This window comes from Engraulis encrasicolus, chromosome 8 (assembly GCF_034702125.1).
Source record: "Engraulis encrasicolus isolate BLACKSEA-1 chromosome 8, IST_EnEncr_1.0, whole genome shotgun sequence".
Lineage (NCBI taxonomy): Eukaryota > Metazoa > Chordata > Actinopteri > Clupeiformes > Engraulidae > Engraulis > Engraulis encrasicolus.
Genome location: NC_085864.1, coordinates 41,939,263 through 41,958,461, shown reverse-complemented (window position 1 = coordinate 41,958,461; position 19,199 = coordinate 41,939,263). Strand labels below are relative to the sequence as shown.

General features: G+C 41.3%; 2 protein-coding genes across 11 annotated transcripts in view; one reads left to right on the top strand and one right to left on the bottom strand.

Moving 5' to 3' along the window:
* The window catches only part of trip12 (thyroid hormone receptor interactor 12), a 72,984-nt gene extending 61,197 nt beyond the window's left edge, over nucleotides 1-11,787 (bottom strand). For 3 of the 10 annotated variants that reach the window (XM_063205737.1, XM_063205746.1, XM_063205747.1), the window contains exons 1-2: nucleotides 9,818-9,917; nucleotides 7,177-7,207 (exon numbers count right to left, since the gene is read on the bottom strand). The gene's annotated coding sequence lies outside the window, so the exon portion shown is untranslated. Of the gene's footprint in view, nucleotides 1-7,176; nucleotides 7,208-8,965; nucleotides 9,532-9,565; nucleotides 9,782-9,817; nucleotides 9,918-11,585 lie in introns of those variants that run through there. The other 7 variants (XM_063205741.1, XM_063205739.1, XM_063205738.1 and 4 more) reach the window with 7 other exon arrangements.
* Nucleotides 10,280-17,195, top strand: fbxo36a (F-box protein 36a). The gene is made up of 4 exons (XM_063205748.1): nucleotides 10,280-10,409; nucleotides 12,272-12,380; nucleotides 13,091-13,263; nucleotides 16,596-17,195. Exons 1-4 carry the CDS (start codon nucleotides 10,314-10,316, stop codon nucleotides 16,818-16,820), a joined length of 603 nt encoding a protein of 200 aa, XP_063061818.1. The 5' UTR covers nucleotides 10,280-10,313; the 3' UTR covers nucleotides 16,821-17,195.
* Nucleotides 17,196-19,199: the final 2,004 nt, after the last annotated feature.

Sequence of the window (19,199 nt, the reverse complement as noted above, 5' to 3'; positions counted from 1 at the left end):
ACTATACTGCTCGACCATATTCATTACAGTCAACCTAATGGACTCCTGACCAGTCCCCTTTCACAGCCAGGGAAAGGCTGGATGGCAGCTAATGGACTGCATTGACGCCTGATAGCGACCATGTACATCAGTGGTGAGGAACCTATGTCTCGAGGGCTGTTTGCGGCCCTTAAGGCCATTTTATCCGGCCCTGATATGATTTCAATACTATGCATCTTCACATGAAATACCGGTATGACATATTTTGTAAAGAAATTCTAAAAATCACATTTACCTTACAATTATGTTATATTCAGGGGACTTAGAGAAGGTGGGGTCTGTGTTTAAGGTGATTTCCTTCAATATAGGCCTAAAGTGCAGGGGGAAATCCTGGTATGTGTTCATATTACGGCCCTGGGAGGACTTGTATGGCTCTTGGAGGAATTTGAAGTGGCCCCTCGAATGAAAAAGGTTCCCCACACCTGATGTACATCAACTGTGGGAATACAATATATTACTCTGTGCGCATCCAAACTACAAGTTTTTACATGGCAGGCAAAATTTCTGTGTGTTTCTCAACTGCGAGCAGTCGTTTGATGTTGACGCACATTGACCAATTGTAGTTTAGAGGGCCAAGCCAATTTTAGCAGCACTACAAAACAAACGACTATTACACCCCCCCCCCCATATATATATTGGGGCAATCGCTAGAACTGAACACTTTGGACCCGTCTGAGGCAACCATTTTGAGTCCCCTATTGATACCCAATTTCCCACAGTTCTTACAGCCTAGTCAGAGAATCGTATATGACAGAGAGATAAATCAGGCGGGTTATTTTCCAGTATCCATGTGTTGTTGGGTGAACGCCCCTTTAGGAGACCTTCGATTAGGAGACCTTCAGAGTCTTGAGGTTGAGAATAAATGGAGTCCCCTTAGCGCTGTAGATGGCGGTAGCTCACGTCTTGTGCAAACACCACAAAAAGAGAAGAAGGAGGGACAACACCCCCTTAGGAGACCGAATTTTGAGCACACTCCTTTGCATTGGATCGGCGGGTATTAACTTATCTTTCTCTCATATACGATTTTTGGCCTAGTGGTAAACAGTACCTGTCTGACTGAAATAACAACACAGAGGGGTGTGAGGAGCCCCAGCCCATATAGCAGAAAAAGACAAGGGGTTGGAGGTTGGATTTGATTTCACCTGATGTTCAGGTGTTTCACCCGTCAAGCCAAATAGATGTGAGGCTGGTCGTTCCAGCATTGATGGATACAAACACAACCTTGCATACGAGTACACGAAAGTAGGAGGAGAGCAGGCTGGGACGCAAAGGCCTTAAGCCATATACACAGACTTCTACTGTACCCTGCCAGCAATGTCAGAGGTTACCCATGTGCTCGCTCTACACTTTTTAGTAGTTTATTTTCAGAATTCATGATTCCCATTCACAAAATGTTACCTTATTCATAAATATCATAAATGTCATAAAATTGACAGCTGCAATTCTCTTAATGTGTGCGGTGCACTGGTACCACTTTTATTCATTATTGCTGGGAAAATGGGACTTTCCAGACATGCACAGGTGGGTCTTCTCCATGTCTGTCATTGGGAATTAGAAGACGGAGACATTTCTAGCTGCTAAACTTACTGTACTTTGGTCATACTAGCAAATATTAGATTATTACTTAGTTTATTACTCAGTAATACACCAGAGTTGTATCCAAACAACTGGATAGGAAATTATTCCACCTTTTTCTAGTGTGTGTGGTCCATGATTACAAATTCCCATCGCCAATTATGCCATAATTCCACTATGAACGATGTATTGGTAAAATACAGTGCACGGCTCTAGAGTGCTTTGGCTGCTGTCTCCCTGCACGACGTGCCTGTGTAAACAAACGTCTCCATTAAAAGAATGCAATTACTGGAGCACAGGATTGTAATGTAATTACTTTTATTGAAACCTAAAACAGACGAGCACATATGAAATGCAGGTTGTATCTTTGAGTAAATGACCTACCATCACATTATGATGAGTGATTTTGCTAACTTATTAAAAAACTTTCTAGATAACAAATCTCGCAGGACAGATTTTTTAATGCAACGATAAATCTTCCGAGATCTTGTGACACCCCTAGTATTTATTACAGAATATTCTGTAGATTAAGGCTAATTCCACCCCAAGCCCACAATTGGGTATCTTACCGTTGACCAGGGCTCGAAATTAACTTTTTTCCTTTGTGTCCCGCAATGGTCCCGGATTCCACTTTGTATTGTCCCGAATTTAACCAGAAGTGTCCCCATTTTTTTCCGCGCCTAAATAAGTGGTAAATTATGTCCACGTTCAATTTCATGTGTGACTATGATTTTTTTTTAGCAGTGTAATGTGTGAATTCAGGTTTTTAAGAAAAAACGAGGGTGTGTCATGAACATCTCTGCCTTGTATAGAAAAATGCCTTGAGTAACCGTGTACATTTCGTTTTTCAAGAATATATGAGCATTGGTGATATGAGGAAATCTGCATTCAATGACATTATATTTGTCAAACTGATTGCTTTATGCACCAATATAGCCTACCCCATCATGTATTGTAGACTGTTGCAACCAGCCAGCCTGTTACTCTGTTGTAGCCTATATTTAGCCTACAGAAAAAAAACAGCTTTCATTTAGTCTATTACATATCAATAACAATTCAGTATCTGTTTAGATTTAGTTAAAAAGTGGCAATAGTCTAACCAAGTCTGACTTTGGCCACTGGTTGTGGTGGGCATGCCGGTGGAAGATAGCCAGGCCGTGCCCTCCTAGTGATGCAGCTTCAGCCAGTCTCGAAGAGATGTGAAAGTCGATGATAATCAGGCTAGGTGGAAAGTTTTTGGGCCGCATTAGGAGTAGGCCTATGACAACGCATTGCAAGACGTTTCCTTTCCGTTTTAAATTCACATGACATTGACATCAAGACAATTTGATAACCTAAAAATAAATGCACAAGAGAAAAAACTACGACCGCACACTCAGGCCTACCTCACTTTCGAGAAAGAGAGCGAGAGAGGCTAGCATGGAGAGGGCGGGGAGAAAGAGGACTGGAGAGAAGCTGGCAATGCTGTAAAATTGAATCGCGTTCTTCGTGCTTGTAATCAATGAAGTCAAACTATGCGGTGGACTTATTCCCTTTTCAATTAGACCTTGGCTACTTGGCATTTCTGCTTTTACCAGCACAGAAACAATACACGGATACTTCAACATTAATTAAATAACTCGTATGACAATGTTCAGAATATAGCGCCTTCATTTCCAGCCAAATTTGAATGAAACTGCTTGACGTTCTTGGCTAACAACTAGCCCTGTTAGCTTGCTTGCCGTTTCCCTAATTATTTGTTACTGGAAAGTCATTTACAGGCAGTTTCTGATATGTATGAATGAGGGTTAATCTACTTTAGAAGCAGCTCGCGTTTCTGGTGTTTTGGGCAGATAAGCACGCGACAGGTGGCTGCATGTACTGCGCATTGTTTGGGGCTGTTGCTTACCTGAAATATTAGCAAAACCGAACTCCATTCCTCTCACAGCTTAACCATGTCTACTGGAATATATCCTTGTTGGCTTGCAAAATCAACAGTCCAGAGTGCGGTTTTCTCTGAGAGCATTTCTAGTTCAGGGTGAAATGGCATAACCAACGAGACCTCCTCTCAGCACTCCGATGTGTTCCGAAGAACAACGCGCTTGCAGTTGCAGCTGCGAAATCTTAATCAACATTCTAGAGCACAATGCACGGAGTGTTATCTGAAAGTTTTCTGTTGCTATTTTCGCTGATGGTTGGTGTTGAGTTAATGTCCCTGTATAATGGCTTTGCAAATATAATAGACTACTTTTAGAATCTTTTCATTGATATTTTTGGACGGTCCCGGCATTGTCCCAGAAATGATAACTTTGTGTCCCCCAAACATTTTTTATGGTCCCCGGGACGTCGGGACACCGTTAATTTCGAGCGCTGCCGTTGACTCGGCAAGTATTGGCTTGGTGTGTGTCTGTAAGGTTGAGGGGGCGGAGGATGGCAGAAACCGTGCGTCTGCTATGGGACCTTTTCAATATGCTCGGTTGGGTTGAGAAGCCGATCTGAAAACGGGTTCCATGGCGAATCCTGATTGTCTGTGCTAACTGCAAGCTGGGGGTAGTAAGACAGTTAACTAAGCTACCAGAGGTAGTAGCAAACTCACAAACTTCTATGTGGAAGAGCACAACATTACAATGTATTAAATAAGAACTTTCAAGGCCAGTGGTTTTCAAAGTGGGGGCTGGAGACCCCTGGGGGACCGCGAGGGGGTGCTAGGGGGCGTGACAGGTTGGCACGGAAAGGATAGAAAAAAATGGAATAAATTCAATAAGGTACATCAAAATAAACCGCAAATAAGATAAACAATATCCCCATTAGTAAATAGCTGCATAATCTATTGCACCTCTAAAAATTACTAGTACTATTGATTTTTTTATTATTATCTCCAAGTGGGGCACTGACTCACATCCCTAGGCTAAGGTTGCGAAATGGGGTGCACATAAAAAATAGTGTGGCATGAAATGGGGGCTTTATCTGGAATCTATCGGTATATGGGGGGCCACGTCATGGATAAGTTTGGGAACCCCTGTTCTAGGCTATCACAGAGTGCATTGTTTTTGCGGTTTAGAGAAATTACACATTTTATTGAAATAATGAATGAGCCAAAAATTGAGCGACAGTGTGTGTTATTGCTCATTTTGTGTGTGTGTGTGTGTGTGTGTGCGTGTGTGCTCTTGATTGAGAAATTATGAACAATAGAGGGCATGAAGACCTCACATATTTGAATCATTAGTAATGAATCTACAAACAAGGCTACTTTTGAAAAGCAAAGACAGACTTGAAGGGACTAAAGGGCCAAATGCAAGCTCTCAAACGTGGAAGTTGCAAATAAATCGCTCTGGCGCCACCCCAAAGGAGTGTTCACCGCAGTTTAAGTAGACCCTGGTGTGTTTGGGGGAAAAAAATAATTCCATCAAGACGGACAGACAGACAGACAACTGCCTGCTTGCGTCTTTCTGGTCTGCAGGGGCCTTAATGACAATTTCTGCTCATTGGTTGAGTAATTCATCATTTGAGATGTCCGGCATCTTTTCTTCAGTTTACATTATTAAATTGCTTATTTGCTTTTGCGTTGTTTTCTGGGCCCTCCATACTTAAAAGGTTAAATGTCCCACAAACTCACCTAGGTCAGCATGTTATAGATGTGTGATCTGAGAAACAACAGTGGGAGTACACTACATCCTAATAAGTCCTGGCAAATCTTAAGGTTTTCCAAGGGGATTTGTCAGGCACTCATTCTCAAGCTCACCAGGCTCTATGGCTATCCGGTGCTTGCCATTTAAATTTACAGTCATTTTTAAAATGTAGAAATTGAATTAATCCCTCTCCCCCATACCCTTCCACTGAACTTTGGCCTACATGAATAAAATAAGTGTACACTTGCATAGGACTGTTGTCTTTTGTTCTTGAATCTCTTGATCCTTTGCCAGAAATGAAATTAAGCTTACATAGCACATAAAAAACATCTTGAAAGCAAGAGTTTAACATAGGATTTTTGGCAAGCCAACAACAGACTACTAAAAAATAGAAATAATTAACAGCAAATACATAATTTCAGCAGTTTAAAGAGAAATGATTGCTTTAACCAACTGGCGATAGCCTGTATGCAGGAGCGGCAGTGTTTGCTAGCACATTTCCTTGTAGTAATACTCAATAAGTTCATGCATAATGATGGCAGAACACCACCGTTGTCAAACTAAGAAAAAGCTGCAGTGTCTCAAATTCAGCCCACTACTCTATATTAATGCATTTGCTCTGTTTGGGAGGCTCACAGTATTGCCTTCAACCTCATGACCCCATATGCATCACATTACACAATACCCGACAGGACAATGGTCATAATATGCCTTCATGTGCAGATTGTGTCCTGCAAAGAACGTACAATAACCTACAACAATAACCTTCAACATCCAAAGCTAAAAAAGCACAGCTGAAACACACAACCTAAATAAATATTGATTATATAAAATAAAATAGCACGACACTGAACTACTAACTACTAAACTAATTACTTGTTATTACCATATATGGCCAAGTGCATATATTATACTAAGCAGTCTCTCTGGAAAATACATATGAATTATGGAATAACTTACTTTAAAATTCTTCCTGTTGTCTGTTCCTTTTTGCGTAAGGTTTGTTTTGAATCTGTATGAATATGCTGAGGCTAATTTAAAAAAATGAATATCCACATCTACCTTGACTGTATGGTCTGATTCATACTGCTCCACCAGATTACCCCTATCTAGATGTACAGCAGCCACTACACAAATTATTTCCTGTCCACTCCAGTAATGTAAGGTCTCCATCAGAGTTTGTGGTCCCTGTTTGAACTCGCACTAGCAGGACTTTATTTTTCACATTTAAGTACTGACAACTATATGCGCTACAAAGGTTATGTTAATTATGTCAACCTGGGGTTAAGGAACTATTTATCAACACTGATCAATCCTAATCAAGCTGGGGTGAGCAGTGGTACATGAATTGGGCTTACCGTGATTAATCCACAAACAGACCACACCTTATAGATACACAATGGATTAAAAAGGCAGGACATTCAAATTCCTTGTACTTTATGGCTGAAGTTAAATATTGGCAATATGTTACCTATTCATTAAGTCAATCCTTAAAATATTACCAATTTTACCATTATTACTACTGTGAAAAAAATGCCATACTTTAAGACAGTTGACAACATGCAGCTCTAAACTATTACAAAATGGAAGACATCAGGATACATGACAAAGGGGGTTCAACTTGTCACCTCTCAATTCAAAAGTCACACACTTCATTCTGACTATTCAGTTTTGTTGTGACACCCCTAGAATCTATGGCTGTCCAGTCTCTCCCTAGCCTGGGAACTCCCATACTGCCTTTAGTTCTACACAATCATTTCGATCTGAAAGACAATAATAATAATAGTCTCACTTGTGATTAGGTCTGGTGTTAACCAGGCAAGTCTCTCCCCCTTCACCCCACCAAAACTGCATAAACAGGCCATGTCACCACAAGCCTCAGAAACCGCAGCTGTTTTGTTAACACTAGCAGCCCAGCGTCAAGACAGGAGACCCGGCCACCATAGGAACTTACCAGCCGTGTGCAAATGCCCCCAACCAGCAGCCTAGGGTGACAAGGGAGGGAGGGGGGAGGGAAAGGCAAAGGTGGGGAGGAGAGGGAGAAATACTTTTTTGTGAGCTTTACATATCCAACAACTACAAGTCACTGAAGTGAGCAGATGAGTATGGCGCTTGGATTTCATTGAAATATTTTTTTATATACATATAAATGGTAAGCTGTGAAAAATCGTGATGTGCAAGAATCAAGAAGGACACAGCCATTTTGTTCAGCGATTTCACATCTTACCCCCTAGTGTCAAGGACTCAAAGTACTACATACAAAAAAACAATTTGATGTCTCTGAATATGATCCTTGCCTTGGATCTTTTTTTTATGGCCCACTGTGAAATTGGCAACTTCTAACTTGTCACCCAATTTACCCATGACAAAACCACTGTTCAGACTTTAAGAAACTCCTTACCTACACATTACTTATGCACTCTTCCATAAAATAACAAGTGGTAATGTGCTACTTTTCACCTTAGAAAACACCCCTCAGACAAAAAGGTGCACTTGATTCACACAAAAAACTGAGACAAACAAAAACATGTTGACTACTAATTGGATTTTTCCTCACCACGTTTTCGACATTACAAATAGATTAGGCCTATATCGTATTACAGACAATCACTGGTAACGTGTATGTGAACTTCCAAGAGACCTTTATGAGCAACTGTACAGCCAAAGAGATGTCGTATGATATCCAAATACGTAAATAATGTCCATCCACAATAACTGTGCACATGAAATGGCTTACCTAAGACGTCCTAACAGCGACCACCAAAACAACGAATTATTACAGTAGTCCCCTGTTTCCTTTCACTTTCCCCCTCTACATGTTTATACAGATGACATTGATTTCTATACCAATTGAAATGTGAATAGTCCCTTGAATTGACATAATCTTCAAACTTTAGTAGTAGCTCAGTCAGGCAGGTCGTCAACGAAAATACGACATAATCAGCAAGGCCATGTTCTGGGCCTGTAAATCATCCACGGTCTGGTTTTCTGTAGATATTATCACAATGGGCGAAAACAGGACTGAATAACTATGTTAAATTACTTACTTACAATCTTAACATAAAACCGACGCCACGGTAAAAACGCCGAAATGTGTATATTATCTTACTTTGTCGGAGGCCTTCTTCTGACGTACTTAGCTAGCTAACTCAGACACCGGTCTCAATTTATTTCACAGGAGAGAATGATTACTTAGCGGTAGGTTACGTGACAACAGCAAATTTGGGTTTAAATATATCTTATAATTTCCATTTACATACTTTATATGTTAGAATATTAGACACTGGCTTGTCGGCCGAATACGTCCTCATGCGTAGTAAACATTTCCTATTCGGCCCCTAAGTGGTCATGGAAAGCTAAGCTACTCTGTTTTCCAGCTAACAGAAGGCAAACTCCGTAATGTCAGAACAACCCTTCACATAAATGTTGCTAACAGGCCAATGCAGATTATCATAACCCATCAAGCAATCACCTTTCAAATTCTATTCAGTGAAAAAAACACCCACGCTAAGTAGCAATACAGTGAAACTAAAACGTAAACTGATCTTTTTTTTATTACAAAGCTAGCTCAGCATAAACAACTACCGTCCGCTAGCTGACACGCTAACCAACTTAATTTAATCTGGAGGATAGGAAGGAGTGCGTTATCCACTTTAAAGTGAAAACGCTAGTAATATCAGATTCGCCATTGTTGTAAATAATATATATGACTGAGGGAGGTTTCCAATTAGTTAATAACTTACTGTTTACCACCATGTCCTGTCTGAGGCCCACTAATAACATCAAGAAAAAGGCTTGTCGACGTGTATAGACGCAGGGCTTACCAGACTACGTAAACAAATGCTCTGCTTGTTTGACCAAATGAGGTTCCAATGGTCTGGCTAAGCAGTTGGCTAACGTTAGCATCACTGGCAGTCTGTAAACCAACACAGCAGTCTACTGTAGACTGCGACCTGCACTAAAACCATGGGCTATCAAATTAGCTGCCGATTTCCATATATTTTGTTGACGTACAAATCACTCCATTGTTAGACTAGTGGTGTTGTAAGAAACGGACATATTTATCAGTGAGGTGGCTAGAGCGTTAGAAGAATAATGACAAAAGGTCTAAAAAAGCTTAAAACGAGCAATCACCAGACAGTGACAATTCTTCAGCAGCTCTTCGATTAACATATTTAGCTAGCGGGCTAGCTTGCCATTTTTGCTAGGTTATTAGCTCGCTAACTTAGACAACAAACGTTAGCTAGCTACCCATAGAAAACAATGTATTCGTTAACAATACATATTCACACTGAAACACCACTATCGTCGAAGAACGCGATACAAAATAAGAAGACATTTACCTAGAGTGGTACCCTGTGTCTTATCATACAATTCACTAGGCAATCGTGAAACGAAATGGCCTCTGAACCTTCTTTAGTGCTTGCATCACACACAAAAAAACAGGAAAGCAGGAACAGGATTCGAGAGATGACAATTGGAAACCATTTTCATCGCTAGACCACTCGCCGTTCTTATACAGCCTTTTCTGGCTAGCAGTTTCTTCTAATGGATTGAGATGATATTGTATGTTATTGTCGAACATGCATTGTTACCTATTTCTTCCAGTATTGTTGCTGTTACACAGTGCTGCAGCTTCACTCTCTCAGCTTTACCTTCATCAGCTGAGGGACCTGCAACTGCAATGTACGTCCGCTCAAGCGTGCCCTACGTCCGCTAGGGACTATTTTAAACACATAAGTGACGCATTCCCATTCTCACAACCTCAAATTTCATAGTCTCCGGTACCAGTAGGTATGAGGGTATCGCGTAATACCTATAGTATACATTTCATGTTAGAATTGCAGGTGATAACGCTGGACATTTGCTCAAACGAGTATATCAATGCGCCAGGTCGTGACCCCCCTTTGCAACCGTTCGAATGATTAAGATAATCAACCACACAGCATCAGTTTTGATTTACGATTTCATTATAAGTACTTTCATTTGAAATACCTTCTAAACTCACTAGAGCCGTTGGATGCGTGTTGCACTGGATCACTGGAGAAATGATGTCCTTTCGTTGTCATAGCAACCCGGAAGCGTCTCAACATGGCGTCTCTACTTGGCAGCACAGTGTTTGAAATAAATGGTCAGGCACCGTCTCCATCAAAAGACTTCTTCCAATTAATCATAACAAAAACCGAGGTAAATACCTGCTTCCTCTACCGCGTACCCAATTGACCGGTTTTCTGTATTGGCTCAATTTGCGTCGGTGATTCTGCAGCTGAAACTTCTATGCCGAACTTAGGATGGGTAACTTGTGCTAGCATGCTAACTTGTTAACACTCAAGACTAAGCCCGCAGTCACCGTTTATTTGTAAACACACTATCGGCAAACCGCGATTTCCACCACTAAACAACTCGAGATCCTAGTCACAACATCATTAAGTAACGTTAGATGTTAAGTTAAAGTGGCACGAGATGGGACCGAACTGCGTTAGGTATTAGTAGAGGCTGGCGTATGACCAGCATCCTTACAGCCACCATCAACGTGTGGAAATGAAACACAAATTAGCCAAATATTGTAACATGACACCGAGTTGCGTAGTTGTAGATTCAGACACCATCTAATGAAGCTCAGGAAAGATTATCTTGCCGTGCCTATGCCTATTTGTCACATGTAAGGCCATGTCGATACCTTTACCACAGATATCGCAAATCTCAACAGCTAGCAAGCTATTGCCCAATGCCCACCACGGATGATATGAACAGTCCTCGACGCTTTTAATTGGTGCTGCGTTACAAAAAATAGAGCTATATCCCATAATTATGGTAAAACATAGTCAAAGGGTGATTTATTGCCCGGTCAAATTCACTAGTAGACCACCAAAGTGAGGTTGGCCTAACCAGCTTCAGCCTCGTCATTCCTTGCCAAAGCGGTCTGCTACTCAGCTAATGTTACCCTCAAAATATTTGGGCAGTGGCAATCACATTCTGTTAGACAAACCCCGCAGATTACAAAGTTGCTTGTGAAGTGAAATTAGCTATCGAAATCGCGAAGTTGCGTCTTTCAAACTCGAACAGCTATACGTTAGCATGTAAATTAGCAAAATCACAAAATAATGTCGCTGACATCACCCTGGTCAGCTACATTAGCTTTAAAGATAGCCGTGTCGGCAAGTTAGTGTTAGAGCAAGGTGGTTTAGTGCTAGACAAAAACAATTTTGTAACATTGTGCTAGCTAAACCATGGCCTCCATGACACGAGATTTGACTGGCCTTAATATCGGGAGCCAACTCGTGAATTAACACATGGGGAGACACATGATGACAATGACGATTTAACGTGAAGGGGCAGTTCACCATGAGTTAGCTGACTTACAATTTTATCTGTCGAGGCTGCGGTGGTTTCTTGTCAGTATTTGTTCACACGTGAGCCCAGCAACTCAGGAATCTTCGCAGGCACCGTGCCGTTGACAGGTGGTTCTTTTCATCGTTCTCGTGACTTCTGTAATGTTAGTGATGTGCGTGTTGTGCGTGTCCTGTGCTCCACTAGCAGCCCGCCTCACCAACTGCATGCCATAAATGACGGCTGAACACCTAGTTGCGGTCCTTTGACGCTTTGGGGCAGTGTTCGCAATCGCAAAATGGTTGTCTGTCTTGTTATTACCAAAGAGAACTCTTTGATCAGACTGTCATTAACGGCCGGGGAAGTGCTGTAAAATATTTTATTTTTCCACTGACACTTCATAGATTTCCCTTTATATTCCTCTCTCTGTAATGGGTTGTAAGCTATGCCCTCATTTTTTGATAACTCAAAAATAAGTATACAGTTAGTTATTTAAAAAAAAAACTGTACACAAAAATGTACATTACTGTATTAGTAATGATACATTTAGTCTAGCCTACTTCTGAACACTCTTGAGTTTTGTGATTAAGTGTCTGTCATTATTGGGTCTTTGGTGAGTGTCATGTCAGATTAATGTTGATAGATGCAAATGTGACCTCATCATGGTTCACAAGTATAGTGACAGTCATCAAGAGAAGTGCCTCTCTGTGTTGTGACAGGTCATATGGAGGTTCTGGAAGGTCTCTCTGAGGAGCGAGTTTCGGGGCGCAGCACCAGGAGAGACCAAGGAATCCCACGACGACTTCTTACATGACGCCAGGCTGCAGCGTAAGCTTTTTTCAGCCTGTTGCTCACCCAGCCAGCCCCACAATTTAAATTCCACCATTTTACATTAAAATGACACACCTGGCGCCCATAGACATCACTTGATTCAGGTAGCAGGTGCAGGACAGGATCAGCTTTCCCTCAAACTGTCACAGAAGAGTTTCTGTCTTTTGTCATTGCTAGTTTGAATAACAGGTTTATCTTGAGTGTTATAACTAGGTGTTAGTGGTGGGGAGTTAAAAAAGTAAAGCTGTCATCAACTGAGGGCTGTCGGTTGTATGTAAATTTAAGATGAACCACTTGAATGAGCACCAATGAGCTCCATCTTACTCTACTTTTGACCTTGCACCCGTCTAAAATGGATATGCGTGAGATTTGAGTGGGGGTCTCCGTCACAGACATGTATAAATGTCTATAACACTATTATCCATGTATACAGGCCCGTCAATGGCCCACTGCACACTGTACCATACACCGTACCATACACAGGCACATTTCCCCATGGGAACCCAGGTTCTAATCGAGCCTGGATCATTTCCCAACCCTACCTCATCTCTCTCCCAATCATTTCCTGTGTTCTGTCTATTGCCCTATCTAATAAAGGCACACATAATATATTTAAGAAACAAATATATAATGATTTAAATATGTACAGGTATGTTTTTCCAGGACATCCTGCATGTATAATATATCAATGCCCAATCTGTCCCCAGACGAGGTGGGCGTGGTGTTTGGCCAGCATACGCTGGAGCACTGCATGGCGCTGTGTGAGGGCCACTACAACTACCTGGAGCGGCTGCCCAACCAGCTGCTGCTGCGCATCCTCTACTACCTCAGCTTCCAGGACATCGGGCGACTGGCGCAGACCTCCAAGCGGTTCTGGAAGGTAAGGGGATGTCCCGTGTTAGCATAGCCTCAGTCTGGGAACCAGCTATTTATTTTCTCGTAGGGGAGATCAATCTAATCTATTTAAAATACTACCTACAGGGGGGGGGGGGGTGTAAGCCAATCATTCTGACGATTTCAAGCATTACCAGCCCATCTCCAACTTGCCTTTTATTATCAGCATGACTTGAGTGCACAGTGGCCTTGCAGTTCGAAAGTGAGGTGAAAGCCCAACTGGGAAACTCCAACTCCCATTGTCATTGTGACACAGCACTCCACAGCACACAAGTGTTCACTGCACACAACAAAATTGCATTTATGCCTCACCCATGCAAGGGGGCAGCCCCCAATGGCGCCCCAAGGGAGCAGTGCGGTGGGACGGTACCATGCTCAGGGTACCTCAGTCCTGGAGGAGGATGGGGAGAGCACTGGTTAATTCCCCCACCAACCTGGCAGGTCAGGAGTCGAACCGGCAACCTTTGGGCTACCAGTCTGACGTCCTAGCCGCTTACCCATGACTGCCAAGACCATCTTACATCCTGTGGCTTGTTGGAGAAGTTTCAGTTGGGTTTTAGGAATAAGCACAGCACAGAAACTGCTTTGGTCAAAGTGGTAAATTATATACTTAATGCTGCCGTCTGATTCGCCCAGGTAGGTTTTGGCTAATAAACTGATATCTCACGACATGTTATTATCAAGTTATTTCCATTCGAGAATGATGAGTAGGTAATCACAAGCCTTGAATTCCAGTTTCGTGTCATACATGCAACGACAGACTGCATGTATAAACAACAATACACGGGTTCCTCCAATTACCTGTTTATTCCAATAACCCGATTTTTGTGGCAATTTAAACAGGCTCTTTGCTTTCTTTCGACTCTCACATAAAAATGTCAAAAACTACACTGGCTTACAGTGTTGTCAAAAATAAATCAGCCAATGTCGCTATTGGCTTGCTGAAAAGTCGCTAGAAGTCACTCATTTGGCAACACTGCTGGCTTCCTGTTCAGTCACACATCCACTTCAAAATCCTCTTACTTGTCTATAAGGTGCAGCACAAGGATGGTGTGTGTGTGTGTGTGAATGTCTGAATGAAAAAAAAAGGCAAAAGTTAATTTCAAGCCCTGCATAGGATGTAGCATCTACATCCATCTAGATCAAATTGTCAGAAGGAAATGTCACCAAGTAACTAGAGGTTAGTAATCTGTGGTGGTAGCCCTACATGATACTGACATTAAAATGTCAGATGTATAAGATTTCCTCACCCTTTCTTCAAACTTGCCAGGCCCAAGAGGGGACGATAAGATACCCTTAGCTGTTGTGAGTTCATAGACATGTCACCATAGCGTGCTAAAATTGACCTTTGAGACATTTGGAACAGTGTCTGTTCCCGTTTCCAGATCAAACTGACAGATCAAATGAACCGATCCCTGTCACATTCTGTAAAATGACACTCTGAAACGGTGAAATGTGTGAAAATTGCAACATAGTTTTAGATGCCATGTTGAAATATTATATGAATTATGAATACCTAAAATGTTACACTCTTGACCGCAACATCTCTTCAAAATTACTATAGCAGCAGTGAGAGTTGTTCCTGATTCATCAAGCAGATTATTCTTAACGATTTACAGCCTGTATTTATCCTGTATGCTGGCCTTGGCCTTAATACTTGACATTTTAATGCTAACCGTCTCAGTCACGAGCGGGGCACCCCTGGTTTGTGTGTCTTTGTGTGTGGATCAGATAGGGTAATGTACAGGATTGAACTCTTTTTTTTTTTTTTTTTTTTTTTTAAAGGCCCTGGTATTTTTGTGAGGCCCTTTCTAAATTGTGGCCAGTCTCTTAGAAAGTATTGAAAAAGCACCACAACATCAGAGGACTGTCTGCCCACTTGGAAATGCACTGTATGCCCGAATACCAGTCCAGCCTTGATAATATAGTCTTTTTACACACAGGAGCTCCTCACTCATAGTGCCCTGTCCTGCCTGACATTGAACATGGCAATCCATGTGGTTGGTTGGGGCTTTGTGCCTATTGTATACTGTTTAGCTAGCTGGTGCCGATTGTTTGTTTGTTTGAATGTGCACATCCTGTGCACTTTGACCTCTCTGCCTTGGATTTACCAAGAAGAGCCATCTGGCAACCTGACTGGCTGGAGAATCGCCAGTTAAAACCCTGACTGACGGAAACACACACACTCACATACACAGACACACACACACACACACACACACTTGCACTCACATTTACATTCAGCCAGCCACATTCATTTCACCCCCCCCCCCCATAATCTGTTCACCATTGAGTTGATGAAGGGTGCTGTGATCTTCTGATAGGGGAGATGGGAAGGTGGCAGAGTTATTGTATTTCCTCTTATTTAAGTGTGTGTGTGTGTGTGTGTGTGTGTGTGTGTGTGTGTGTGTGTGTGTGTGTGTGTGTGTGTGTGTGTGTGTGTGTGTGCAAATGAACTCACATACAAGCCATTGAGCATGCCACACCCTGCACACACACACACACACACACACACACACACACACACACACACACACACACACACACACTGCACACATGCACCGTTGAGGTAGTGAGACACTGTAAACCTCTATGCATGGCACACGCAAATTTGTAATTGGTCAGTGGATGATGTCAATCCAGAATAAAAAAAACACTAATAATAATAAAAACTACAGTCATTTTAGCATTAAAGTAATACTAGACTGACATGTTTGGTATTGTATTTATTGATAAATATGTGCATTACTATGTGATAAATATATACATACATATGTGATAAATATGATACAAATAATACAAACTTGCATAATATCCCTATCCACCCATTCTTGACACTTTAAAAAAAATCCATGTAAATTCAATAATATTGATCATAGGTCTTTGAAAATGTGTTTATATGTATTTTCATACTTGGACAATAATATAAAGCAGAAGTTAACACCAATCTTTCAAATGATCTTCAAAAAACATTTTCACATAATAGCATTGCTATCTTCTTTTTCACTAGCTAAAGCCTCATATTAGGTGGAGTATCAACTTTGAAGTGGCTAATGGTGAAAAACACTATCGGCCCCTTTCAATATCTAACCTCATGTCCTCTCCTTTTGCTTGTTGCCTTGTGATGCAAGCCAAGGGTTTTTTATTTCAACATCTTGCAAAAGCTAAATTCAAAGGTCATTGTTTTCTCCATGTAGGCGGAGCGGCAGCCAAGCACAAGGCCAAGGATTGGAGGTTATATATTGAAAGGGACCCCATGTTAACGATAAGACCTCTCTCACTAAATGCAATATGTCTTTGTCTTGTGTTCCCCCCTAGCTCTCCAACTCTCCCGAGCTGTGGGAGCAGACGGTGCGGGTGCGCTGCGAGGAGCTGACCCCGGACATGGAGATGTTGGCCAGCGCCATGGGCTGGAAGAAGATCTTCTTCACCTTCTTCCAGGACAAGCTGCCCAAGGTCTCCAAGGCAGGCCCCATCTCCGACTCCATGTCCTCAGCCATCATCCTGCCTCAGGTCACTCCCACCGCGGCTGCTACAACCTAACAGTAAAAATGCACTGCAGAGGACTTAATCGGAAGGTCACACTATAAACAACCAATCCCTTTTTTTAAAAGGGGGGAAAAAAATTATAAGCACTTGTGTCTTGGTCTTGAATAAGCTATTATTTATATATGATTTGAATGTTTTTATACTGGATAAATTGAGAGTGAGAGTGAATGTATTGTAAAGGCCCACAGTTTTTTTTAATACCGTTGATGTATGTTTGAAGTGCCAATGTTAGTTTACTGTGGACACTGTGTATTGCAGTGAATCACTTTTGTATCGCATGTTGTGGGGCATGCTCCAAGTGACAAAATGTGTTACTGTTTGCAGTGTTTTTTTGTACTCTATGCGGAATAAAAACGCATATAATTTTAATTGATGCTGTTCTTTCTTATTTTGTTGTGTTTGTTTTGAACTTTCGGTTAGTTTGTGGTGGTTTGATGTCCAGCCAGTGGTCACTCACTGTGAAACTTGAAGGCCCTTTCAAGTAGGCACTGGTCTGTAAATGGCCACAGTGTGGTGGAGCATTCAGAGCAGCCACCAACGCACTATTTTGTGACATGCACATTTAAAACGGATGTAGAGAATGATGTAATGATCTAACTAGTGTGGTAATAGTATAGTATAAAATTAGTACAGCATAAGATGTCACGTCGTACCAAAAAGTGTATTCAGTGAGCTCTATGTCCCTATGGAAAGAAGTTTGAAGTTCATATCTTTGACTTTATTAAAGACTAATGAGTAGTTGGTATTCAAAGAAAGCTTTAATTTTTAACAGTTTAACATGGAGGAGGTCCTTGGCAGTGGCTCAAACACCCAAGGCACTGTACCAACTGTTATGCCGGGGACCCGGGTTTGATTCCGACCGGAGATCATTTCCCGCACCAGCCCTCATCTCTCTCTCCTACTCACTTCCTGTCACCATCTCACACTATCCTGTCAAACAAAGGCATAAAAGCCCCTAGAAATCTTATAGGAAAAAAAAAATATTTTTGGGATATGCTGGAGGCCAATTTTACTCTGCATCACTATTTTTTACCCTGTGCAGCAATCCCTCCCCTTTTCTGAGTCTTCATCTCCACTACACAACAACATTATTAACCACTTTACTACCCTACCAGCATGCTCGGTTTACTGTGGAGCATCATGATGCACTGGCACATCATGTCCAGAAGATGGTGTTGTGCTCTTGCATCAATCCCAAACAAAGCAGGCCTTCTGGGGTGATCGGGTTCACTAGCCTACAGCTCAATTTTATAGACATGTATGGTAGACCTATAGTATGTCTATGAATTTTGTATCACTGTGAATACCTGAGTATGTTACTCGTAAAACACATTTGTTGACAAACATGCACCGCTCATCTTGAACCATTTTGCATGTTGAACCATAGCAAAGTTGTAATCATACAGGTATACTGAATTCCTCACTTTCCCTTACAAAAGGCACATGTGCGGAAATGTGTGACACGCATGGAAATATTGATGTCATTATTATTGTGAAATATACAAGTTATGTTTCCAGTGTATCTAAAAAAGCCATATGCTGTTGGTGAAAATAGGGCTTTAAAAGTAGATTAGGTAGGCCTATGTAATATTTTTTAGTAGATTTTTGTTTTTGTCATGCCCTGAAGAAGGCTCAACTGCCGCTACACGTGGACATGTCATAATAATAAAGATAATACTTAAATAATACTTAAAAATAATACTTTTTGGAGTGCCTTGGTGAAGAAAAGTTATTTCTCTTTTCAAGCAACTTTTTTGACATTGAACCTTGAACCAAAGAGCACCCACAAGAATACTTTTTTCATCTTTCTGAAGGGACTGAGCACGCCTCTGACTTCCAAACAAGTTTTTTTGTTTTGTTTTGTTTTTTCAGAATTGATGTCGCTCAACAGCATCTTTGGCATGTTTCTTCGCCACCACAATATCCATTTTCAGGCATTCATTATGACCTGGAAATGTGCACTTTTCATACATGAAAAAAATATACTTTTTACTTTTCATACATGAAAAGTGCACCATTTTGATTTATCAGAATTAGTGGCTGAAAACTTTACCAGTAAATATTACTTTATTTCTTACTAGATATTCATGAACAAATCAAATTTGTGAATGGGCAGCATACAATTGGAAAACAAACGACTAAAACATACTCTTTGAGTGTCAGGAATATTGTGCTTTTATAAGCCAATTTGCTACCACCACCAGAAGCCATTGTACACACTGTTCATTCATGCAGCTGTTTGCCAGTGGAAATGAACTGTAAACACAGGATGTATAAGGCTGATCATTGCAGGTTAAAAAAACAACAACAAAAACCCCACAAAACATCAGAAGATTATAAGGATGGAACCAGTGACATCTCTCCATGCGACAG